Source organism: Mixophyes fleayi, chromosome 7, assembly GCF_038048845.1.
Source record: "Mixophyes fleayi isolate aMixFle1 chromosome 7, aMixFle1.hap1, whole genome shotgun sequence".
NCBI classification, from domain to species: domain Eukaryota; kingdom Metazoa; phylum Chordata; class Amphibia; order Anura; family Limnodynastidae; genus Mixophyes; species Mixophyes fleayi.
In genome coordinates this window covers 125,420,976-125,448,025 of record NC_134408.1, presented here as the reverse complement: position 1 = coordinate 125,448,025, position 27,050 = coordinate 125,420,976, and the positions used below count along the sequence as shown (strand labels likewise).

At 40.2% G+C, this 27,050-nt stretch overlaps 1 protein-coding gene across 7 annotated transcripts in view; it reads left to right on the top strand.

Annotated features, from left to right (window-relative positions):
- DYNC1I2 (dynein cytoplasmic 1 intermediate chain 2) overlaps positions 1–27,050 on the top strand; it is a 64,531-nt gene that overhangs the window by 6,059 nt on the left and 31,422 nt on the right. For 2 of the 7 annotated variants that reach the window (XM_075180644.1, XM_075180645.1), the window contains exons 3-8: positions 2,434–2,551; positions 8,477–8,591; positions 15,641–15,782; positions 16,743–16,766; positions 20,588–20,647; positions 21,121–21,236. In XM_075180644.1, the coding sequence (XP_075036745.1) occupies positions 2,444–2,551; positions 8,477–8,591; positions 15,641–15,782; positions 16,743–16,766; positions 20,588–20,647; positions 21,121–21,236 (565 nt within the window). In that variant the 5' untranslated portion in view covers positions 2,434–2,443. The remainder of the gene's footprint in view (positions 1–2,433; positions 2,552–8,476; positions 8,592–15,640; positions 15,783–16,742; positions 16,767–20,587; positions 20,648–21,120; positions 21,237–27,050) is intronic. The other 5 variants (XM_075180647.1, XM_075180646.1, XM_075180648.1 and 2 more) reach the window with 5 other exon arrangements.

Sequence of the window (27,050 nt, the reverse complement as noted above, 5' to 3'; positions counted from 1 at the left end):
CTTGTCCGTTCCCGCTAAATGTAGTGTCTGCTACATACTCTGAACACTTTGCTCTTTCCTCATTGTCTGGCCCTTTAAGCTATAATTATTGTCTAGCAATAAAAAAAAACTTCCTTTTGAAGACTCACCTTCCATCCTGTCTACGGGCCCCTTTTAATGTACTCACAGATACCTCGGAAGCCACTGTCAAGTTGTAATGTTTTTCCAGTAAGATTTTCTTTGATGCTTTGGGATGAAATTGTTTTGCTTCCACAATCTATGTGTTATTATGCAATTAAAAGCACTCTTAACTGCATTTTCTAATTTCCCATATGATTTATATGATGGAGGTAAAAATATGAAAAAATGTATATGCTATCCCTACAAAAAAATTATAATTTTATTACATTATTTTAGTAACCACAAATTCACAATAGATTGAAAACAACCTTAAACAAATGCTGGAGCTGGTGGTTTAATCCCATGCCAAGGATAAATAACTAAAATTAATGAAGTATCATATGGTCAATTATTTTATAGATGGTTTGGTATTTAAATACTGGGTGGAGACTTGGCTGTCAGTCACATGATCCGCCAGACACTCCCAGCTATAACGATGTCATATACATCTCAGTGCACTTACCTGTAACCAAGAGCGTTTCCTACAATAGTAATGGGATTGACATGATGGATTTCTCAATAAACTATATTTTTTCATAATTTAGGTTGAAACCACTAGCCCCACAATTTATTTTTGCTTTTTTTTTTTATCTATTTTGATGTCTTGCAATCAGAATCTTGTAATAAAATGACAAGTTTTATTTTGTTCTGTGTGCTCCTTATTCTTCCAGTTTTCCCTTGGGTTAGAATATTATCGTAACAGGGGGAAGGTGAAGGGTGAATATACATAAAGTTTCTAGGTGGCAGAGTGGATATAAAGGGTGAAAGGCAATTGGGTAGTATTATGGATTGGCCAGGGTTCCCAGGTCTTACAGAATGATTTTACAGAGTTGATAGTGAATAGATGTGTGTGTGTGTAATATATATATATATATATATATATATATATATTAATATTAATGTAATGTCTCTGTATCTTACAATGTCTTATTTGGTCACCATGTACATTTGTATCCACACTCTCTTGGTTTACCATAACATGGGGTTGTTTAGGATTGTTTTTTACTTACTTTCATTGCTTGTTTCATAAAGTAATATAATTAAAAAATATATATATAATATTATACACACTATAAGAAATCGTGGCCTATTATCATATTTCAGATATGTCTATGAAAATGTTGCCTTTTAGTCAGCATAGAAGGTATTCCTTTCTAAATGTTTCTTTCTCCCAAGTGTTCTGTAGTCTTACACAAAGGTATCTACAAAGAGCAGCTGATGTGTTCTGACATGTAATACTACAGAGGGCCTGGGAGTAAGATGCTGTACAGTTTAATAGGCTTGTGTGTGGCTCTGCTCTTCATTAGCTGGGTAAATTGGCAGCTCCTTTCCTGCATACATTCCAGGCACAATGATATTACAGCATAGGCTATGAATGCATCTTTCCCTGCTATGCTGAACAAATGGGAACAAACATGTTTCATATCTATGTAGAACGGAAAGTCTATTTTTTTTTATTTTTTTTTTTCTAGTGCATGTTTTGTAGTTTTATGAAACAATTTTATCTGATACATTGTAATAGCTATGTTGTTTTTATGTTCTGATACATATTAAGTTTGTAATGTTGATAGAGCTTCAGTACATGATGCTGACATCCCAGTTTGTCCGTTCATTCCGCTGTGTGGTCAGGTCCTGATTCTGCTGGTGAGACGGGAACATTTCACAGACAGATGTGGACTGAGGAAAATGCTTCTCTCATCCCTTTTCCTCTGCTTTCCTCACCTCTGTGGTTGCATTTTTCCCACTTATGTGCCTTTTATACCTTTGTTTTATTACAGACATATCTTTTTTTTTTAATCTTTTATATGGTTATTGTAGTCCTGTTTTATTGCCATTAACACTGTAGCAATAATAATTTAAGTCTACAAATGTCTTAAAGTATTTGTGCATGATAAAACCCACATTTATTATACCATAAAGTATGGTATGGAATTAATACTTTGTGCTTATTCATAATTTAGACTATGTGGTTGATTTATCAAACCTTGTGAAAAAGAAAAAGAGGAGGTGTTTCCCAAAGCAACCAATCAGATTGTAGCTGTCATTATCTGGAATGTATTAGATAAAGGATAGCTACAATCTGGTTGCTGGGGGCAACGCTTACACTTTTCCTTTTTTATAAGGTTTGATCATTCTACCCCTATATGTTTAGTTGTAGTTTCACACAAGACCCTTCCAGTATAATGTGTATGGTACAATGTCCTGTTATTGCTGTATTAATGGACCTTGTGAAAGGAGAACCAGTAAGTTATGATCTTCCTCTCATTCATACAGGTTCCTCATCATGTCTGACAAAAGTGAACTGAAGGCTGAATTAGAGCGCAAGAAACAGCGCTTGGCTCAAATAAGGGAGGAGAAAAAAAGAAAAGAGGAGGAGAAGAAAAAGAAGGAAGTAAGTTTATCTAAATAGTGTACATACTATTACCCCTCCCCAAATCAGCAAACTGCTTCGTTCATGTTACCATTTAGTGCCTTATAAAACCCGCCGTACTTGGCAAAGTGTCTCCTAAACGTGATTGATGTGATCTCTTCCTCTGCTCTCATGTACTCGGCAGCCCTCAGTCTGGTGACAGATAACATAGGGAGCACCAATGATGCATCATTACATCCTATTACTTTTCTTATATTCAATTCAAGTCCAAGCTGAGCCTCTTACATATAAAAAAAAATTATGAAAATATGAAAAAAATATATAATTGTTTGTAGAAATAAACTCCTGTAAAAACAGTTTTGTACATAATTGTTATTAAGCTTTCAGTGGAATAACTCAAACAACATGAAAACATTCTATACACGTCTATCAGTCTAAGGGGTCCATTTGATTCGGCTGTGTTATCCTTGTAATAATGCAGCCTGCGCACTTACCGTTACTATTGTAATTTTAACGCTGATTTTTGTTCGCAGCCCTTGGGGCCACAAGCAAAAATCCAGGTTAAAATGACCATATTAACGGTAATACAATTAGCACCACGATAGTCCTACATTAACTAACGTGGCCAAATTGAAGATATAGATATTACTTTAGTATTTGCAACACAAAAGTTCTTTTATAAGCTGTTGTCAACATTGACCTCCATTGAGTATTTGCAATGTATCACTTTGAAAATCTTTTGATTACCATCTTATTATTATTATTACTGTTACTAATCATAAACTTTAATTGTAAGGTTTCCGTAGAGCCGCACATATTACAAGCAATAGACCTTACAGGGTAAACAGGACAATAAGCAAGTGTTACGGAGACTCCAAAGGCTCCAAGCTGGACTAGTAACAGTGTAGCTGGAGCAGGAGTAATAAGTATTGAGACAAGAGGGATGAGGGCCCTGCTCGTAAGAGCTTACATACTAAAGGGAGGGCAAACAGACAGCAGTCACACAAGGGAGTCAGTGGACTGGATCAGGGGAAGAGGGAGGTGAGAAGATCAGGCATGGAGAGGGTTAGGTGGATGGCTGGTAGGCTTTGAGGAACAGATGAGTTAACACTAACTTTCCTATACACAAAAGATGTTTCACTTGATCATCAACTTAAGAAACCAGTCTCATTGTTTTACCACTGTCCCTTACTATTGGTATCCTGAAAATTCCAGAACTCATTTCATCATAAGCTCCTCTAATTTCCCTGTAATATCAACCCTAAGCCCAATCTGTTAGCTCTTGATTCAATGAGTCACTCTTATATCATATCCAATAAATCCCCTGACAGATCTATTGTGACTTAGTACATATGAGTTTGATGAGACTCCAGCATTAAGGTGAGCAGGTCTTATTACGGTAAATAACAGCTTTCCATGGACAGTGTCTGCTGCCAATACTATGCATTGTTCTTTATTATATTTACCATCTTTCTATTGTATGGGTGGAAAGAATCATATAAAACTGGCCAATTAAAAAGCAAGCAAACGGATTTCTTCCCCATAACCATTTTTCTGGTATGGTCAGGTTTGGTCGATGCTTTTTACCATATATAACGGGCAAATTTCTTGAATACACAGAATTTATGAATGGTGGGAGAGCAGCTTAATGAAAATGCATTTCACAGTAACTTAGTTCACCAACTGCTTTTTTCTCTCTCTCTCCCCCTTCCAAGGTGTCCTCTGACCAGCAGGATAGACCTGGTGTAGATCAAGAGTCTTTGTAGCACCAGTTTATGTGCTGCATACGCTGCTTGTGTGATAACAGTACCGGCCTATAAACCTAGCCATAATTTCGGCTAAACCCCATCCCGCTTGGGCTCGGTTGCAGGAAATTAACTTTTCCAGTGTGCTCTGCTTAGTAAGATTGATGGTCTACGGAGCATTATTTTTGCAAATGATTGTATAAATTCCAAGAAGATAGTTCAGTATTAAGTATTTTATTTTAGGTATGCGTAGTATGCCTGATTTGTTATGTTACTATCCAAGAGTGGGTTTACGTCACCTCCCAATGCACATCTAACGTACTTGGAATGAGTAGATTTAGGGTAATCTATTTACTTCTAGTTGGGAAGGTCCTGATACAGGAGAACACTCTGAAAATAAACATATCTTTATGTTCTTCAGCTTTAAACTGTAAGGAAGTATCTGCAGTAATATAATAATGCCTGAAGCGACAGCAATAAAACTGAAAATTGAGACTTTTTGGTACCTACATAAAATTGATAGCTAAATGCTCCTTAAAGTTATTTTTAGTCGTACATCTAAATTGTACATAATCTTGTTTTCAGCGTCCCCTTATATAAGGTAATGGACTAATAACCAATAATCACTTAGTAGCTTACTTCACTCCTGTAATAACACGTTGTTCCAGCAGAGGGCGCCAAGGCCATGACTTTTTGAAGCTAGCACAAAAAACGATGACATTTGTCATTTACAGGTCTTATCACTGCAACAAAGCGCTTGCATTAAACTGCCAATGCAATACACTATAAATGGTTATTGAAGGGGATGTCCACCCAGAAACAAGTCTGTTTAATGAAATATACATTTATTAACATTTATGATAATTGTTGCAAATAAGATGGCAGTTTGTTTCCCATAGCACCCAATCCGATTCTGCCATTTTTAGATTATTGTGGAAAATGAAAGTAAATATATTGGTTGCTGTGGGAGACGCCACCTTTTTCATCTGCATCATTTTTTATTAATATCTCCTGTTGTCTCCATACCGCCGACCACACTGCTTGTCAGCATACACAGTGCAGCTGGGGCAGCAAAGCTAAACATAGTCTTTATACCTCAAAATCTAAAGAGGAGCAGCAGCAGCTGCTCTGAGTCACACAATCATCTGATTTTCCCATCTCCCTTTTTCTGCTTCTTGATTTAACTGTAAATGTTTATTTCCCATTATCTTACTATATCTTTTGCCTTTGTAGTGATTCAAGCTACATTTCCTGTTTAATATGAAGACCGTTGCATGTGTAGCAGGTCCCATAAACCATTAATGTATCTTATTTCTAGTAAATCTGTCTTAATTTTTTTTTTGTCACAACCGTAAGCGACTTAACTGATTGGATCTGATTGGTTGTTGCCATCACCAATCACATGCTAGTATTTCATATTCCTTTTCAGCTTGTATTATCTCATCCGTGGATACTGTACAGGTAGGTATGAGGTTGGCCGGTTTGTGAGAGTTCCCTTCATTTCAGCCACATTTAGATACATAGGGTGCAGATGCTGAACGAGGGGCAAATTTGTGAAGCACGAGAGTTGAGTATGAAAACCCAAACATGGGTAAAAGAGAAATACAGGAATACTTACTCAGATTTGAATGTGGTTTAATGATCAGCTAAATGCAGTATTAGGCCTTCATATATTGTATCGGCTATGTATATATAACAGTCTTAAATGATACATCTGAATGTTGACCATTATCACCTCTGGCAAACTGCTTGGGGAGGCTCTGTCTTCATACCTGGCATCACTCTGGGCAGTTTACATACCTGTGCCTGGGTTACAGGTTCCTTTGTTTTGTAATTGACTAAGAGCCGTGGAGCAGGACTTTTACTGTTTGTGATAAAGGGGGATAAAAATAGTATATAATTAAATACTATTTGTTCAGGGTCTCCATGTTATAGTTCAGGGAACCAGGTGGATGTTCAAAAAAAGTGCAATTTCAAATATTATAATGTAGCCCAGTAAATTTCCTGAGATGATAGTGTGAGGGGATCAAACATTCTTGAAGAAAATTCAGCAAACATTTTATTTTTCTATAGTGCCATATACATAAGGCACATCACACAGTGCCATATACATAAGGCACATCACACAGTGCCATATACATAAGGCCCATCACGCAGTGCCATATACATAAGGCCCATCACGCAGTGCCATATACATAAGGCCCATCACGCAGTGCCATATACATAAGGCCCATCACGCAGTGCCATATACATAAGGCCCATCACGCAGTGCCATATACATAAGGCCCATCACGCAGTGCCATATACATAAGGCCCATCACGCAGTGCCATATACATAAGGCCCATCACGCAGTGCCATATACATAAGGCCCATCACGCAGTGCCATATACATAAGGCCCATCACGCAGTGCCATATACATAAGGCCCATCACGCAGTGCCATATACATAAGGCCCATCACGCAGTGCCATATACATAAGGCCCATCACGCAGTGCCATATACATAAGGCCCATCACGCAGTGCCATATACATAAGGCCCATCACGCAGTGCCATATACATAAGGCCCATCACGCAGTGCCATATACATAAGGCCCATCACGCAGTGCCATATACATAAGGCCCATCACGCAGTGCCATATACATAAGGCCCATCACGCAGTGCCATATACATAAGGCCCATCACGCAGTGCCATATACATAAGGCCCATCACGCAGTGCCATATACATAAGGCCCATCACGCAGTGCCATATACATAAGGCCCATCACGCAGTGCCATATACATAAGGCCCATCACGCAGTGCCATATACATAAGGCCCATCACGCAGTGCCATATACATAAGGCCCATCACGCAGTGCCATATACATAAGGCCCATCACGCAGTGCCATATACATAAGGCCCATCACGCAGTGCCATATACATAAGGCCCATCACGCAGTGCCATATACATAAGGCCCATCACGCAGTGCCATATACATAAGGCCCATCACGCAGTGCCATATACATAAGGCCCATCACGCAGTGCCATATACATAAGGCCCATCACGCAGTGCCATATACATAAGGCCCATCACGCAGTGCCATATACATAAGGCCCATCACGCAGTGCCATATACATAAGGCCCATCACGCAGTGCCATATACATAAGGCCCATCACGCAGTGCCATATACATAAGGCCCATCACGCAGTGCCATATACATAAGGCCCATCACGCAGTGCCATATACATAAGGCCCATCACGCAGTGCCATATACATAAGGCCCATCACGCAGTGCCATATACATAAGGCCCATCACGCAGTGCCATATACATAAGGCCCATCACGCAGTGCCATATACATAAGGCCCATCACGCAGTGCCATATACATAAGGCCCATCACGCAGTGCCATATACATAAGGCCCATCACGCAGTGCCATATACATAAGGCCCATCACGCAGTGCCATATACATAAGGCCCATCACGCAGTGCCATATACATAAGGCCCATCACGCAGTGCCATATACATAAGGCCCATCACGCAGTGCCATATACATAAGGCCCATCACGCAGTGCCATATACATAAGGCCCATCACGCAGTGCCATATACATAAGGCCCATCACGCAGTGCCATATACATAAGGCCCATCACGCAGTGCCATATACATAAGGCCCATCACGCAGTGCCATATACATAAGGCCCATCACGCAGTGCCATATACATAAGGCCCATCACGCAGTGCCATATACATAAGGCCCATCACGCAGTGCCATATACATAAGGCCCATCACGCAGTGCCATATACATAAGGCCCATCACGCAGTGCCATATACATAAGGCCCATCAGGCAGTGCCATATACATAAGGCCCATCAGGCAGTGCCATATACATAAGGCCCATCAGGCAGTGCCATATACATAAGGCCCATCAGGCAGTGCCATATACATAAGGCTCATCACGCAGTGCCATATACATAAGGCCCATCACGCAGTGCCATATACATAAGGCCCATCACGCAGTATCATGTGTAGCTATGAGGTTGTGTTCATCCTCTGATTGAGAACCTTGCTATCTCTTTAGCTGACTAGTTTAGTCTGTTTAATAATATCATCCATTTCAGTTACAAATTTCTTGCCCAGTCCAAATGTATACGCCAAGTTCTGCTTTTAGAAAACTCTGTGGTTCTTGTTAAATTCACTTATTTTTTTTCCCTAGTCTGATCAGAAGAAGGATGTACCCCCTCCACAGGAAGAGTCTGACCTGGAGAAGAAGAGAAGAGAGGCTGAAGCCTTACTCCAGAGCATGGGGATTACCCCAGAGCCCCCACTGGGTAAGCAGACTGAAGGCATGGTGATGGAGCCTGCTCCTGACTGCATGGTGATGGAGCCTGCTCCTGACTGCATGTTTGCTTGCTCACTCCATGTTTATGCTGCCTGCAGAGATGCTGTAGATTGTCTGCCCCCCCCACCCCCCACCACTTCCTCTCTCTACTGTGTTGGACATACAGATTAAGTATTATTGTGGACACTAAGGGTTAGAAATGTTAATGTTTTCCAGTTACTTTTATCCTGAATCTTAACTACAAAGATCACACTAAATCACAATGGTTCTGCTTTGTTCCAGTAAATGTTATCACAATATCACAATGCGTTTAGTACAGGGTGAAGCCCTGGGCCACAACTGGCTTTATCTACCAATGTAACCATGTGGCCATTCAGTCCCTTTATGTACTCTTTGGTCTGGATATGAGCGCATGTAAGTTCAGGCGGCTTTTCTCCCCAGTCTGCTACTTGGAGTATATGGGGTAGTTTATTCCTCTAAGACTAAGTGAGATTGGAACAGGCTTCTAGAGACACAAATACAACTCGGATGGTATTGTGTCAAACTGCCATTGTCACTCTTTGGTCTATTATCCTGTACAGCGCTGCGTAATATGATTGGCTCTATATATAAATAATTTTTCTATTGCCGGGTTAATAAGTATCTCATTTGAGCCTAAAGTGTTGTTTATTAAAATGCACTGAGCATCGTTCAGGTCAGTTATTCTGTTCTCTAAGAGTCACGTTCTGTAGAAGTAAACTGAACAGTGATAAAGACAATATCATGTTAGGGTTATCATCTCTTTTTTTTTTTTTTTTGTGTACATCATAGATTATTTAGGTGCAGGGCTCCGATAGATGAATCTGTTATGATTTACAATAGTGTGTTACAAACCCCTGTGTGACAGTCTGCACAATGAGAGGTTCACCTCTGGTACCAATCTCTTTATGATGAAACACACACACTGCGTAAATCTCATGCGAAACCTCATTATATCCTTTGTGAGCTATTGGTTAAGCGAGAGTCACTTTTGGCCAGGTGTCTGCCTCCTAACCACCATTAATTGGTTTGTTAGCTAGTTTCCAAGAAGTGTCCTACTAGTGAAAGGACAGAGAGGCTGAACGCAGCCCCGCAGGTGGCCGCTCCCCTCCCCTCCTCAGCCCAAGCCAGGGATTAGAAGGCACGTCAGTGGCAATAGGCTGGCTCTTGTGAACCAGCAGCACTCTCATTCCCCACACTGCTTATCTGTCCCTTCTTCCAATGACCTAAATACAGAGTCAATGTGGTCGGGTACCTTTCAACAATGGAACAGTTGGGAAGGTCAATAATATATAGCTTTGCTCACAGCAATTGATTTATATTTTTGCAGCAAAAATCACTTTAAAAATATTTGCGAAATAATCCTGCTTAATTTATGACTTTCATGTAAATTAAAATATATGTGATATTAATATGTAACTTTTCACTTTCAGCCCCATTTAACTGAAGCTGGTGTGATTGTGCCTTCAGAATGGGCATGTATGTCACAAGTCTAACACAGAATTTCACTGTTCTATTTATTTTCCATGTTCACTCATATTCTGCAGCGTTGTACAGAGAATTAAAGCCCCCAGTGGAGTTATGTTCTACTTACTCTTAATCACTCTCTCTGTCTTTTGACAATGGGAGGAAACCAGTGCCCCTGTGAGAAGCAGATTTGAATACGGGGACAACATAAATGCAGATAGGACCCTGGATAAAAAGAAAATCTAGCGCTGTGAAGCAGCAATACTGACCACTGTGCTCCATTGTCGTGTATACTGTAATATAACGCTAGGGGACTTTGTTCTCATCACATGGAGCGCATAGAAATCCATTTAGTGCCTTTGTGTGCTATGCTTGCTAGAGCTCTATGTATGTGTTGCGCGTGCATATGAAATCGTATACTTATGTCATTTGTCCCTCTGCACAAAGAAAGGGTTAGGGCTATGTCCATAAAAAGGCAGGGCTTACGGCGGACCCAGGGTGCAGCATATAATGGTAAATAGACTATAAACACAACTAAGCCAGGCCAGAATCAGAAATGTTCTGTATAGAAGATATTAATAAAAACCGGCAGTGCGGTTATTTTTCTTAATGCTTTCTATGGTGTTCTTTAGTTTTTTCTAACTTTATAAATGTCTCTGACAGTCCAAAGTTCTTGCCACAAATGCCTATGACACTGGTCTTGGCTCATGCCTTGTCCACTCTTAAACACGTGTTATCTAGCCTGCTGTGGGATCTAATCTTCTCATGCCTCATTATGCTTCTGCTAGGCGTTTTCTCTTGTCCAAATGACATGCTTTAAAAGGGAGGAGGGAGAAGGATTTACACAATCATTTAACTTTAAATCCTATGTAACCTGTCAGCACTTTTAAAAGGACATATGAAGTCTTATTGATACAAGCAGAGCCTCCCTTTTAAAGTTGTAATGAGAAATATAAATGTGATCCTTGGTGCTTCTGTGTGTCCCATTATTTAAACAATATACACTGGCTGGCTGACTTGTATTGTGGAACAAGACTTTAGTAAACGAGAACAGTTATAGTTAATCCACGTTTGTTTATCTTGCTGAAAATTAAATTGCCCAATTCATGCAGTTGATCGACTACACTCTCCATAATTATAGGACACGTCTGCAAGTTGGTTTACTATATACAATATAAATAAAACTAGCCCAAACTTTTTTCTTTTTTTTAAGCGTATCCATCACTTACATTGTTGACAGACAATTTTTGGGCTGAACCCATATTAGATCTATCCATTCACTTCCAAAGGGCCACACATTACCCTTAGTCTTTGTAATAAGTGAAAACAATACATTGCATCAATTAAAGAGACGCCTATCTGTAATAACATACCAGAAGGTGTTTTAAACAAGTGTTACAAGCTGTAACAAAGAAATATGACTATAAAGCAGGAAAGAGCTGTGGCCGCAGATAAAGGTTTGTTAAGTCCTGTTGCCAATCACTGATATAAGGGATAGATGCACTTTAACCCCTTGCAGCCAAGGTGGATTAGGACTCCTATAACCAGTGTACTAACAACTATTGAGACTGGTCCCCCTCATCCTGGAAACTGAGAAGACTGCCGTCCTGACGTGTGTGATAGTGGTGGGGCTGCCAAATGGGATGATATCTAGTCCGATGAGATGGAAGTTTATTATAGACTTACTGGACTAATATTGTAGTAGTAATATTGTAGTAAGGGGGAGACCAATGACATCTATCCCGTACATATAGAATATGGACTGCTTAGATGCGCCAGACACACCCCCTGCCTTTCCTTGTTTAGTATACAGTACAGTGCCTTGCTGCCTGAAGTTCATACAGCTCCCCAAGAGCTGATCCCAGGTAATCCCCACTCTGGCTGCCTTGGTGACAGCACATAATATTACACAGTTGCTGGAGAAGAGCTTGTGCATTATTAGGGCTTTGTACACACAGACATATAGGAGACACAAGAATCTGGAAAGTCCAGATCCAATCTGCTTCCATTCCCCTCTGGTTACTGGGACATGTGTCCCATCATATGATCATAGTGCAATGCGTTAATTTGCTAATGTACCTGCAGAAGCCCATGGTGTATGACCTTCATAGCGTTTATATAGTGATCTTTATTATGACTGGGATGATTGTGTCCAATCAAGTATCAAATAAACATATGGGTAGCACAAAATACCTGACTGCAAAGCTTTTATATTTATTATTAGGATTGCTGTATAAAGACCCTCTGGATGAGTTGTGTATGTTTCCAATAAGATGTAGTACACGTTCATTCAGCCTTGCTTAATATTTAAATAGTGTATCTAAAAAAAATGACTTGTCCTGTTAAGGGTGTAATGTACCACTAGATGGCAGTATTGTCCAGAAGTATAAAAACACAGTAGCGCTCCAGATTACCTTCTTAACACGTCTATGTATGAAAACTAGACTTAAGACCTTTCCTACTGTATGAAAACTCTAAAACTATCCGATGTTCAAGATGTTATATTCCATGTTATAATACACAGATGTTTGGCATTTCCATAGCTCTTGCCCAGAGCTTTTTAGCATCTTTAATATAAAAGAGAGAAGAATATAATTTAATAGACTTTGTCCATGCCCTGTGCTTCTGACCCTGTGCATGTAACTTAATGCTGGCTGAGACATGACACAGTAATTAAACATAATTTATTCTCACGGCTGACTTTCCCTTTAAAGTAAGTTATAGGGGAGGGTGAGTGTGGTATAGATTACCTCCAGTGTGAGAGACGACTCAGCAAGTGTAATGGTGCCATTAGCATACAGATGGTAGGGATCCTCTGAGATCACCCATAGCTTGTAGGACATGGAAAGGAGAAGAAGAAATTAAGATTAAAAAAAAACCTCTAAAAGAACCAGACTTTCTAAGTAGGATAAATAATAAACTATTAAGCAATGCCTAGAAAAATAGGTCTTGCGTTTAATCCCAAATCCACTTACCTTGGCACCTCCCTCAATATTTGTAGTTGTCCGACTTGTCCTCAGGCCTTGCCAACAATGAGATATATATGTAATGTATTTATTAATGTTCATTTAGTGCCTGCCCCAGGGGAGCTTAGGTCTAAATTTCCAAACACATGCATGAACATTAACTTGCCTGTATGGTTTTAGACAGTGAGTGGGAACCCAGAGGGAGTCCACTCAAGCATGGGGTGAGCTAACAAACACCTCACAGATAGGGGGCGCTGGTGGTAATGGATTCCATGGACTCGGTGCTTTGATGCAGCAATGCTAACCACTGTGCCATTATGTATGTTACACTTGCAGTTCTATGAATGTACAGCCAAAGAGCACGTCTTCAGGGTCTGCCTGGAGTCTACAGTTTCATCTTTCAGGACACCCTGACACAAGTTTTATAAACGCTCAGATGACTTAATCACATTTGTTGTTTATATCCTTCTGTTCAGTGCATATAAATATTAAGTGTCCGGCTACTTCAGCTTTATTTATTAACGCTTTCCTGGCGGAGCCTCAGTATCTCAAGAGCTTTGACTGTCCCTTTTTACATATTTCTAGTGACCCATTAAAGCGATTACATTTATATTTGTAGTTTATGCACCACTAATAAATCCTTTTATTGGTTCAACAAATTTGGCACCTTCCCCCTGTGGTCATGTTGGTGATGCCTGGAAGCCAGTGTTCCATGTAACAGAATGTTACAACACGTAGATGAGGTTAATAAACAGCATCAAGTTACCTTGTCTGAAAAAGGAAAATGCTGTTTGTGGAATTCAACAAGTTTAAAAATAAACGTAATCTAATAACCTGTTTTGCGGTGATCCACTTGATCCCTGTCATGGCCGGCTGTCCTTGCTCCTGACGTCTGTATGGGAAGAGAAGACGCCCTGATGTCTGCCGTAGTTCAGGGATATTCTTCTCACTCTGTATGTTCACCGCAAGAGCACAGACAACCTCCCCTGATGGCACCAGTCATTGGGCCGTACGTGGCCCGCCAATGCTTAATTTTACAGCCCCCATCTTCCTTGACAACCTCCATAAACTAAACTGTATTACATAATTTATTTAAAATAGTGTCTTGTAAGCAGTAGTTCTAATGTACAGCCCTCTTTATGTAAATGCACTGTTATGGACCAAGGCTACTCAAATGTATCATGTACCTCATAATTATGGTAAATGTTTGTCAAGAATCCCCCCTATATTTAGCTGTTACCCACTAGACCAGGCGTGGCTCTACAGACCACTCTGGGCCTGATATAGGAGTAAGTCCACCTATAGAATGTGCAACTTTGCTCCTTGGCCAAACCATGGTGCGCTACAGGGAAGAGGAGGCTAATGTATAATGTATGGAGAGATTTAGATTGGGAAGGGGGTACATCTTACCTCAACCCTGTAAATAGTCAAAGTAACACTGCCCAGCATTTGTGTGCTACCTGTAAGAGAGGGCAGTATTTTCCCTGCAGTCCCCCGTCCCCCCCCCCCTCCACTATTGCGTCATGGTTTGTACAAGTGTACATTTGCACTCTTAAGCTGGATTTGCTCCTAAATGGGACCAACCGTGTCTAAATCTCAATCAAAATAAAAAAATCTTTAAAACAATAAAATGCCTATAACCCCTGGAAACCACGATCACGTTTATGACGAAGTATGCACTTAAACATCAGTCTTTTGTCCAGGAGACAGTAACGTACACCTATAAAATACTGGACATTGTTAGATTTTTTTTTTGATGACCTCATATTACACCAGTGTTGTTCTTAACACTATACATTTTGTTCCCATATAAAATAAGTAGTGTGTATGAATTGGTTATATATAAAAGCATTGCACACACCTCTATGTAATAACATTCATATACCAAGTCCTGAGAGCTGGAGGCTGACTCTTTCCATTCTGTTCTGATTAGATGACTCCCAGTTCTTTACCAATGCACAGTTCAAAGTATAGAACATACTGATGTCATCAAACTGAGAACTGCTCCTCTTAGGGCCAACACCTCAGTGCCATATTTTACCAGGGAGCACTTGCGGTATGACATGGCATCAAAACTAGTGCGTCAGAGATTAGCCAAACATAATGCCACTTATCCATCTAAGAGGCTGGTGTATAAAGCTGAGTGACTGCCGGAAATCTATGGGGGAACATAAGTATCAGTCCAAACCCCACTTTATAAATGTTACTGACAGCCGAGTGTCCCAAGTATTATAATATTGCACCAGTAACGTCTCCGTGCTGCCTGTAGTCTAGTACACACATACAAAGCCTGGAAGATGGGGCTTGTATGCAGTTGTTATAACCTCTTCCTGAAGATGAAATGTCCTGAATCTTTCTCATCCCTTTTCATTTTTTTGTTTTCTCCCTTCTTTGTCACCGACATGTTATATGCAGATGCATGAATAATCCAGCATGTGATTGGTAACTCTCTCTTCCCTTCTTTTTTTTCCCATTGTTCATCTCCATCCACGTACGTTTTGGTTTGCCATCTTTCTATTTTCGTTATCCTTTTTATGTTTCGTTATCAACCCCTCACATTAACTTACTTTGGAAACATCTTAAGCAGTCCAACCCCTGCGAATAGTAACAGAGGATACGTGTCTGTTTCACTATTTAGTCCCTCCGCCAACGTCTCCCTCCTCTAAGTCTGTGAGCACCCCGAGCGAAGCTGGAAGTCAGGACTCTGGAGATGGGACAAGTGGAGCCAGGTAAGGGCGGGTGGTTTGTTGTCTCTTTGCAGATCCTTACAGAACCATCCACATCAGAACTTACGGCTTGTCATATGAACACATAGAACAGTTCTTTGTAAAACGTTGCCACATAAAGGTCCTTAACATTGAAAAGTTAAAAAATAAATAAAGGACTTCACAAATATATATGTAAAACATTCTGGAAGGTTTTATAATGCTAGATATTTCAGACAACATTTACCCTGGGAAAGTATGACATTTCAGGGTATCATTATGTGGCCATAATAACTAGAAATATATTTATCATGCTTGCCAACCTTTTAAAACTTAATTTCGGGAGATCCCGGGCAGGGGGCGTGGTTGGAGGGCAGGAGGGACGAGGTGCGGTGAATCGCAACATTTTGGCCCCACCCCGCGGGGGACGGGGCCAAAATGACACGCTTCAACGCGAATCGCATAACTTTGACAGCAAGTTGCCGTATGCGGGATACTTTCCTGCCCTCCCGGGAGTCCGAGAGACCTACCCGAATTTCTGGAGTGGGAGAGTTGGCAAGTATGATATTTATAAACCGAAAATGTAAGAGGTCATTAAATATTTCTTTATATAGTTGGAGAAGCAATTTATGTTTTGAATGCTTCACTTCCTGATGACATTATAAATGTGGGGGCTGCTCAGAAGAAATATTGTTGATGAAATGAAACCACTGGGTTTTATGAGCGATACATACATTATAACGGGATATGATGGAACTTTGCTTTAACTAACTTTCTTTATCTAAGGTACCTTCCACTGTGCAAGCTGCGCTAATTGTAGTAAGTCAAAGCGTCAGATTGCCGATTGCATTTTGTATTTAGCTTTTGGTTTGATACTCTTGCTAGACGAGTCAGTGGAAGGTACTTGTTGGGTGTCCTGCTTATTATACTTTAACAAGGCGTTGACCTGTCATCCGTATTAACCTGCATGTGCTTATTTTGCAGTTCCAGACCTTCAGTTACCAAGAAGTAAAGCATATACCTTTTCTAATTAATGTATTTATTCATGTTTACAGTAGATTCTTGTAAACGATAGGAAATGATAGAGAACCTGTAGTATAAGAACGTTTGCATATAAATAGGGCAAGTCTGGGTTCATCTCCACGTAGGACCTGACTTACCCTGGTGCCATCAGCGGTTAGTAAGCCGTCCTAGATAGCACAGCTTTATTGATGTATGGTATAAAGCATTTTATTGACAATAATGTACAATACGGGAGTGAGGTTGAGTTTAATAAATCAATATATATTTGAGTATAGTGCAGAGGCCATACACAAAATTCTTGCTATATAGTTTATTTTAGCTTTAGACCGTTACGCTTTCAATAAGTAGTGTTTGTGTGCCTGTCACCTACACTGTGGCAGTAGTGGCTTTGGGGATTGAACCAATGTTCCTTGCTCGCAGCCTATGACTGATGACATCACTGCACATAAAGCAGCGAGTGACGTCTACACAGGGCCTCACGCTGCGGTGATATTGCAAGTATTAGTTCAGTCCATAAAATTGCTGCTCCCAGTGTGGAGGGAAATATGTACACTTCATTTATAATATGTAGTCAAAAACATTTATGTACTGTGTATAGAATAACCTTCTAGTGTACATTGATGTTGTGGTCAGCCTGTTGGGCACGTAAGAAGTAACCAGGGGCCTGATTCATTAAGCATCTTAATTTAATAAACTTCTTATTTCAGTCTCCTGGACAAACCTATGTTACAGTGCAAGGGGTGCAAATTAGTATTCTGTTTTGCACATAAGTTAAATACTGACTGTTTTTTCATGTAACACACAAATATCTTTAAATAACTTTAAATTTCAGTATACAAATAAGCTATCAAGTATTTGTGTGCTACATGAAAAAACAGTTAGTATTTAACTTATGTGCAAAACAGAAAACTAATTTGCACCCCTTGCACTGTAACATGGTTTTTTTCAGGAGACTGAAATAAGAAGTTTCTTAAGTTAAGATCCTTAATGAATCAGGCCCCAGATTCTTAATGCAGCAGAATTCCAATCATCCCTATTTATGAGCTCATTTAAAGGAGTCTGGTTTATGATCTTGTTCTTTCATTGTTACAGCAGACAGACAACTAGCTCCGTGTTTATGTGATTTATGTCTTCTATGGGAGTGACCTCCCAGTTACTGGTTGTGACCATCCACTTTTCATATGTGCCCACAAGTAATGCCAGCATGATGTAAGGATCATGTTCCCACCGCTGCAACAGAGTCATTTGTTGCTGTGGTCTAAGTAACATCCATTTAAGGAAAATGAGTTATGACTGGGATATAATGGTGTACAGCCACCGGTGTGAACTAATTGCTTGATATGAATGGCCGGACTCCCTAATTGCTGGATACAGCAGAGCGATTTGGGATTGAGATATGGATTGTCTGACACTTCGTTGTACGGGGCCAGTGTTTAAAGCTATCCCTCACCCACATCCAACACTTAAAAGGCAGGAGCAACCACCATCGTGGAGCATGGGGGTTAAGCAGGCTCGCCCAATTCTGCTTGGCTGCTGAATTTATAGTAGACGTATGGTGGGTTTCAAACGAATTGACACATATGAGCCCAAGGCTGTGCTTAACCTATAATTACAGCAGTGTCACCTCTTGGAAACACTATCAGTTCCACATCCCAGTGGAAATGCAGATTGTTTCCTTACCAAAGGGCCGATGTGTTACCCTTCTTCCTGTAGCAATAGTGCCATTTCCTGCACATGTTTTCTGCTGTGGGCAATGTTACAAGATACCGATCACACACACCCAGCGTGTACAAGCTCTGCTCAGGATCACAGGCTACAGAGGGATCACATCTCAAATTGGATGAGAAACAGATTAACAAGGTCTGTTTAATGCTGTGGCAGATATGACTAACACAGCGGTGCTGGGAAACCACTGGAAAGGTTGTTATGCCACAGTCTGTAATGTTGGGAGTAAACACCAGTGAGCGGATGATCAACAGATACTGCAAAATATATTACATGTTCACGTTCCTTATGTACCTGCTCCATTCAATGTACAAACACAATAAGCCTTCAGCATACTGGGCTTATCCAGATGTTTGTAAATATGGGCTGTTTAGCACCATCATCATTAGCTCCTACTCACTTTAGCATGAATTGTTGTAAGCATCAGTAAAGGTGATTGATTCTGCAATATGTCTCTTGATACCATAAAAAAAAAAAGACTCCTTGTCATATCTCATATTTCTGCTGAATCCTATACTAGACAGCTGCAATCAATAACACCACAAGCTGTTCTGGGCAAGGCAGGCCGTTTAAAAGTCAGAAATTAGTTGTTTTTTAACTTAGGATATTGGAGCTTTGATGCCTCCAGTGGTCCGCAATGTATCATTTAAGATGTCTTGGATGAAGTATCCACGGCCTTAATTAGCGCAGTTTTTGTACAATGTCTTTTCTGGCCAAAATAATCCAAAAAGAAACCGCGCAGAGAATCGACCAATCAATCCACATGCAATGAATTCACAGTATATATAATAAAAACAATATTTATTAAAAATGATACACAACTCGCTTCAGTAATCCTCAGTGTTTGCCTACTTAGGGCCTGATTTTGAATTAGGAGCAAAGAAAAGGAGCAAATTTGCACCTTGGCAAAACCATGTTCCGTTAGAGGGGGAGGTGAATTTAAAATGTGGGGACAGATTTATAGTTGGGATACGGCGAGTCATAAATCAACTTTTTATTTCAGTGTAAGAATAAAGCTATCAAGTATTTGTGTGTTACGTAAAAACACAGCCAGTATTTTCCTTGCGTGCAAAAAAAAAAGTAATTTTCTACCCGTTGCATTGTAACATGGTTTGTCCAGGTGCAAAGTTGCTCCTTTGCTTTGCTCCTAATTCAGTATCAGGCCCTTAGTGCACCAGCGTTTCCTTGTACCTTTTCTAAATAAAAATGATCTTATCACAAATTGATATTATGCAGTCAGTTTAATGTATAAACACAATTTTGCAACGCATGTCGGCTAATGTTAAACACAGGATTTTCACCTCCGTATTGATAAATGCAGAAAATCTCATATTTGTGTTTCACAGGCTGTGCACTTAATATTGCGCTGTCAGAGTCTTAATATATGGCAAAAAGCAAATTCACTGCAGATATCGAAAGGACGACATGTTGTACTGTCTGTTTATTGTTTAGTGTGCTGTTCTTCTCTGGTCAGTAGTCCTGGACCAGCCCATATAAAGCCAAATCGATCATCCTGTTATAGTGAGAGCTTTTCACCGCTCCGTCGAATCATCATAATACCACACTCTCCCAATGGATATCGCTGTAGAATCTGATGAAGTGTTTTCCCGGTCTTGTATCCAGTGCCCCAGTATTTTTACCATGCATGGGTAGAACTTTACGTTACTTATTTTCCCACTGAAAGACAGCAAAAAATGTATTGCCTCCCCCCCCCAAAAAAACCAAAACAAACCCATCTTGCCGCCTAGACTCTAATAGAAACATTGAGAACTTTTTTATATACATACTCGTAGTCATTTTATAGTACAGTGACATCTCTTACACAGTATTCTAATCATGTTTATTAAACTTAAGGACTGTATTACTTATTTATTTTTCTACCATAGAACGACTTGTCGGTTTTCTGTTGACTTAGAGATGTTTCACTTACTGCATGAAACAAATATCCTCATCGTACTAACTGCTGCACAATATATGGATGTCTATCTTTACGCAATAGTTTTTAACAACTTGTGTGTGTTTGCTTAACTAACGTCTGACCTTTTCCGCTAACGCTGCGTGGCTGTCTGGCAACCAATCAGGACACTGCATTGGGACACTGATCCGTCAGTTCTTCAGCTCCATTCTGACTCCGATCTGGGGTATTTCAATCATTTATTACTCGTTACATTCTGCAGTACAATAAAAATAAAATGTGTTAAGTGGCATGACCAAGTTTTCTAAACATGTTGTACGGCCTTGTAGTCATTTTTTTTCTTTTTATTTCTTTAATGATCGTCAGTCTTTTTTAGAATATCAATCGCCTGTTTCTAAATGTGTGAGCATTCAGATGAAGTTGTTTTTATATTTAAATGTCCAAATAATGGAAACGGCCAGGCTTTGTCTCCTCAGTGGTTGCTAAGCATCATTGGAATAAATACATTCCTGCCGTGGGCTCTCATATTAAATCCAAAGTATTTCCAATTCAAACTTTCAAGCAAGTTCTAGAAGAAGAAATAGATTAAACTCAATTTATCTGCCCATTTTATTTTGAAGACTGATCAGACCTTTTAGTACAGCAGTGTGTTTATCAGAGAGAAATAGGGTGTAATAATGTTTGTTTAATCCCTTCTAGGCGTGGGCCCATGAAATTGGGCATGGCCAAAATTACTCAAGTGGATTTCCCTCCTCGAGAGACCGTCACATACACGAAGGAGACACAAACCCCAGTCGTGGCCCAGGACAATGAAGGCAAGTGATGGGTTGTTTGCTTGTTTTTATATCATTGTGTATAATTTATAACATAATGTTTTTTCGTTTCTTTATTTCTAATGTTATTCAGTTAAATATTTACTCCAGCTAAGAATGTACAATACACCAACCTTTTATTGATAACATTGGTCCGTGCTACTGCTAAATAAAGGGTTAACAATACTGGACGCTGGATCGTTGTGTAACGGTTCAATAAGGTTTGTAAGATGTCAGTTCAAATCTATGCGAGAGAAAGAATCCACCTGTACATTAGCTGTTGCTGTGTATACAATATCTTCAAACGGGCACTTAAAACTCACCTGTTCCTTAAGGCCTACCAACCATCCACTTAACCTCTCATCTCTTCTGCTCGTCCTCCCCTGAACCCTCTTCTCTCTCTCCTTTGCTTCACTGGCTCCCTTTTGTGCCTGACTCTGTTTACCCTCCCTTAGGATGTAAGCTTGTATGAGCAGGGCCCTCTTCCCTCCTGTCTCCATACCTGTTCTTCTGCTCCATCTCTACTGTATTTGCCTGCCCGGAGTTTCTGAAGTACTGGTACTTTGTGTTTATTGTTCTGTACTGTTTTACCCTTTATAGTCTACTGTTTGTACCGTGTTCGGCGCTGCGGAAACCTGGTGGCGCCCTACAAATAAACGATTATAATAATCTTGCAGAACCTTCAGACGTCATTTTACTAAATAACAAACCCTGTCCTGTAATATGATGTGTAAACAATGTGACATTGCATTATTACAAACTGAAATATGAGTTTCAGTGCTTTGAAATAAAAATATAACCGAGACCAATATTATTATATTTGTTATGCAGTAAAGTGAGAGCGTTTACCAAGAGCACAAATACTTTTTACAAGGATTATTATTCTATGCACACAGGTACATCCACATGTCAGTGTAACATATTTGTCTCACATCTTGTTAGGAAGGTAAAGTTACTGGGCCTGGCCTAATCACTATACCAGTAGGCAACGCTGTGTACTGCTCTGCAGGATAAGGGAAAACAGGCTGTGTGAAGTAAGATGTAATGTCACATGTGACAAGATTCACACATTATATATGTATGTATTCATTTGCTTTTAAAAGCTGTTAAGTTTTGAAGAGATAAAAGGATCTTGCACAAGGGTTCAGAGACAGCTCTTAAGAAATGGGGCTGAATGAACAGGGCCTAAGTGAAATAAATGAACATATATTTCTTCTTTTATTCTTAGATGCATCTTTAAATAACTGTATGACAGACACCTGAAAGTAATTGGGTAGGTTATAGCGATTAGTCCAGGCGCTGTATAAATGTGTACGGCTCACACTGTATGAGTATAGCGGCTGGGTGAGACCACAGCTGGGAGCTACTGTAGATGGTTGGTAAGATAATAATAATAATGCTTATTTATATAATGCTCATCTCTCAGTGCGAGTCTAAGACATTTCACAGTTGCAAGAAAAACAAAAACTGAGGTTGCACAAGGAATAAACACAATATAAATAAGATAAGAGTTCCACGTGGCGATTGGAGGACATTTATGTTCATGGTAAATAGCTGAGACGTCAGTTTATAAAGATGTACAAAGGTAGATTAGGAATTGTGCAGCAGGATTGTATCCTACGTGTGAAGTGTTTCCACAATGGTGTCTGTCCGATAACCATTCTTAGGAGCCAGCTCCGTTCTCTGTGATGTGCGGCTGAACATCACTGATCTGTTCGGTGGCGCACGTTTCCTGGTGCTGTGGTACCTAGCATTGCGTATTTTCCTGCACATGCTATGGGGTGTGAGGCAAAATCCACGATGTGCCCCCACAACCGCTCTGGAGGAACCCTGCTGTCATATTTGTTTCCTGTTCTTAGAATGCAAAATTGTTACAAAACTGTCATACTTGGTATACATACATACATACATATATACATATTTAGTGTAATTGTGATCTCACATACATATATGCTCTACAAATAACCATTATTATAGGACATGCTATTTAAGCCAAGGCTAGACAAATCCCAGTCTCTGTGGCGACTGGAAGGCCCTGTTCTGTGCCCTCAGCCCTGGCACTGGATGGTGGTACTGAGTGACAGTCCCATCTGCCCTCTGGCATTTCACGTTGACAGCCTTGTGAGCTGATATTATTGTTATTACCACAGTCAGCCTCTCTCAATATAAATTCAGTGTTTTCTAAACAAGTAAAAGCCGCTCTGCCCATGGCGATAGTAACAGTAGTCTGAAGAGCTAAAATGCCAGGAGCCTGGTACACTGGGTTAGGGAAGTATTCAGTGCAGAACAGGCAGGTGAGACGTAGGCTGGTGTAAAGCACTTGTGAGGGCACTTGTGCTGCTGTGTAATTGTGGTCTGGTGTATAATGCCTTTTTGGGGGTTGTGTGCTGCTGTCCAATATATGATATTATTGAGCAAATTCATAGAGGTCATGTCTCTAATAATAAATGAAAATTTCTCAATCGCTTGGACACAGGAAGTATATAACATTCTATACTGTTACATTAGGTCTCCATTCACAAGCATCTCTCACTGTTCTGTGGCACGTGATTGGACGGGGGCAGCACCTGGGGATCAGAGTTGGGGGGAGAATGCTTTCTCTTTGACATTGCTAGAGTTCCAGGGTAGGGACCCCAGTAATTATAATCAGGGTAATATGTCATGGGTAAAGAAAACCACTGAAAGTGACGTTATAAAGCTGCATTACCACGTAGGAAACCCGCCCCCTTAGCCAGAGCCCTGGTGGGGCTATATGCAACTGCCGGAGCTCTGCTTGTTCTGTAATATATGATCGGCACATTCATTTGGTCAGTAGGAAATGTGACCGGCACCAAAGGATGGCAAATTACCTGAGTACCGTGAATAGCTTTTGGGTGATAGTCCTATAATTCTCTGCTAGGACGGATGGAGCTGCCAAATCAAACTTCCTTTTGTCAGCCAGCATCAAATGGAGAGGGGCGGGTGAGGAGAAGGGCCAATTACAAGAGACCACCTCTTGATTGCGGCTTGTGATTGGTCCTCCTGCTCACATACCCCTCCAGCTTTACTGATTATGCTGCTACTAGTATTATTATTATTTTCTTAGGACATGTGTTATCCAAAATACAATAGAAGAAATAAAGAAAAGTGAAATTGTGTTTATTTTGTTTTTAGTAATAAATCTTATTGATGATTTTTTTTTTTTAGTATCGATTCCAATGCTTTGTTGGTGATATACAGGGAGTGAACAAAAATGACAATGGAATCGCCAGTCTAATATCACTTAATGGGCCATTGAGTCACCACGTGTGACAGGTAATGCCTGGTTCTACCAAGGCAGCACCATTGTTCCACAAGGTCATTCAGCTCTCATACATTTTTCCAAGGAAATACCATAGTCGCCCCATCGGGTTCAGTTCTGATGACCAAGTATTGACCTAGCTTTCCAAGGGAATGACTGCATCCAAATCATAGCAGTAACAATGCACCTGACAAAATCCCATAACCACCTGATCACTGCACTGGTGGAAAGACGCACTCGGGACTGTAGAGATCTTTAAGTTGGCACCACATGTGCGCACTTCTGTTCAGTGAATGTAGGATGATTCATCTGATCATATCTCCCTGTACTCTTGGTATTCCATTGTCTGTACTCTTGGTATTGCCAGGAGTAATGAGCAGTTTATGCACTGCAGCCAGACACACATGTCCTGCTCTATGGAGTTTTTGCCGAACTGTGAAACTGGAACTGTAAAGTTCCAGTTTATGAAACTGGAACTTGATGCACAGGTTGAAATCTGCAATCTGACGTTGCTCGTCTGTGTTGCCTTGTACTTCACAGTAATCCTGCAGTATGCACTGCATGGTGTTGCCTTTTGCTGTTAATGTTTTACGCTTGGAGTTCCACACTCGCATCACTTTGGACATGGTTGCTCATGAAACATTAGTTAGTTGCAATGTCTTGGTCACTGTATTTCCTGCCAAACGCACCTCAAAAAATATCACACTTGTTTCATCGTCGCAGAGGTCTCCTCTTGCCGCAATTCTAGCCGTACTTATAGACAGCCAGGGCAGTCCAACGTAGCCCGTCCAGACCTCCCTATGGGTGGCTTTATCTACATAGGTATAATTGGAATAATGAAACTAGTGTTGTCACAGGAGGTAGATTTTTATTACTTATAAAGGATCTTTCATACACGTTCTCTGGAAAGTGGTTGAAAAGCATGAAAACCAGTTGTCCATGCACTTGTCACACGTTGCTCTACCACCAATGCAATCTGTGTTACAGGTAGCAGGAAGCACACGAGAAACTGCGACATTAATATTTCAGAGTGCTGGGAACATTTACTCTTATTTGACCTATAAATCACATTTTATATTAATGTGTGAAAACGCAGATTGGAAGAGCAATTGTTTTCAAAGTCCATTATAATTTCCTCTCTAGTTTGCTCTTCTATCTAATAAAACAGGTATTATAACAAAATTAATAAAACCTTATATACATATATATGCAGAAATTAATAAAACCTTATATGTGTGTTTTAAAAAAAAGCTCAGACAGAAATTGTAGCAAAACTACAATTTTCCAAACACCGTAAATGCATCTACAATATTAACACGCAAAATAAATTATGAACAGAACTTCACTGCTCTCTGCGGTTTCAAAATCCGGCGCCATCTGGGGAACTTTGCATAACCGATGCTGATACATTGCTCAAACATTATTATTCGACTTCCTGTGTTCCGAGTTCCCACACAGTAGAATATCATGAAAGTGAACTCCTTTCACTCTTATGTTTGTCAAAACTATTGAAACCTTGATGAGCACCAGGATTGTCCTGAACTGTCCATGTCTGACCAAATGCTGACTGAAGTGTCGATATATAAACCATTTTTTGTGCCCAAAATTGTTAATTTATTAGTATAAAGGGGATGCTCCGTGGTAACTACAGTAAAGCTAAGGAAAACTTGATGATCAGAGTAGAGCACAACTGAACACCAGAAGTTCAGAGGTAAAAAACATAAATACTAATCAAAACAATGCAAAAGCCTCTAAAGAGCACGGATGGCTGTTGTGTGTAAGCACAGGGTCTCCCACAAAAATGTATTTACCCAAAGAAAGAACATAAGCAGATGAGATGTTCACATTTGTTTTCCTACATATGAATAGACAACAATAGAGCTTTAGCCTTCTTTTAGCATCAGTATAACGCAGTGGATCCCAAATTTTTTCAGTTCAAGCCACCCTTAGGGTTTCCATAATTTTTTCAAGGCACCCCTAAGCCGAAGTAATTACCAAGTAGTCTCCGCCTTGCTTACCACTGGCCCTGGCTGAGGCATCACTGTGAGATCGCCGAGGCACACAGTTTGGTATAACGTAAATTTCAGCTGGCTGGGTTTCCAGCGTCCCATAACTCCTGCGAAGATGCAGTCAGCATCTTGTTAAATCATACGCTGATGTCATGAGTTCAATTCCCGACAATGGCTTAATCTGTGTATAGTTTGTATGTTCTCCCCGTGTATGCGTGGGTTTCCTCCGGGTGCTCCGGTTTCCTCCCTCACTCCAAAAACTTACTAGTAGGTTAATTGGCTGCTTTCAAAATTGACCCTAGTCTCTCTCTCTGTCTCTGTCTGTCTGTCTCTGTCTGTCTGTGTGTGTGTTAGGGAATTTAGACTGTAAGCCCCAACGGGGCAGGGACTGATGTGAGTGAGTTCTCTGTACAGCGCTGCGGAATTAGTGGTGCTATGTAAATAAATGGTGATGATGATGATATGTTAGACCTGGGCTCTCCTTTTATAGGTCATATAACTCCTGTCCCATTTGGATAAGTAGTCTCC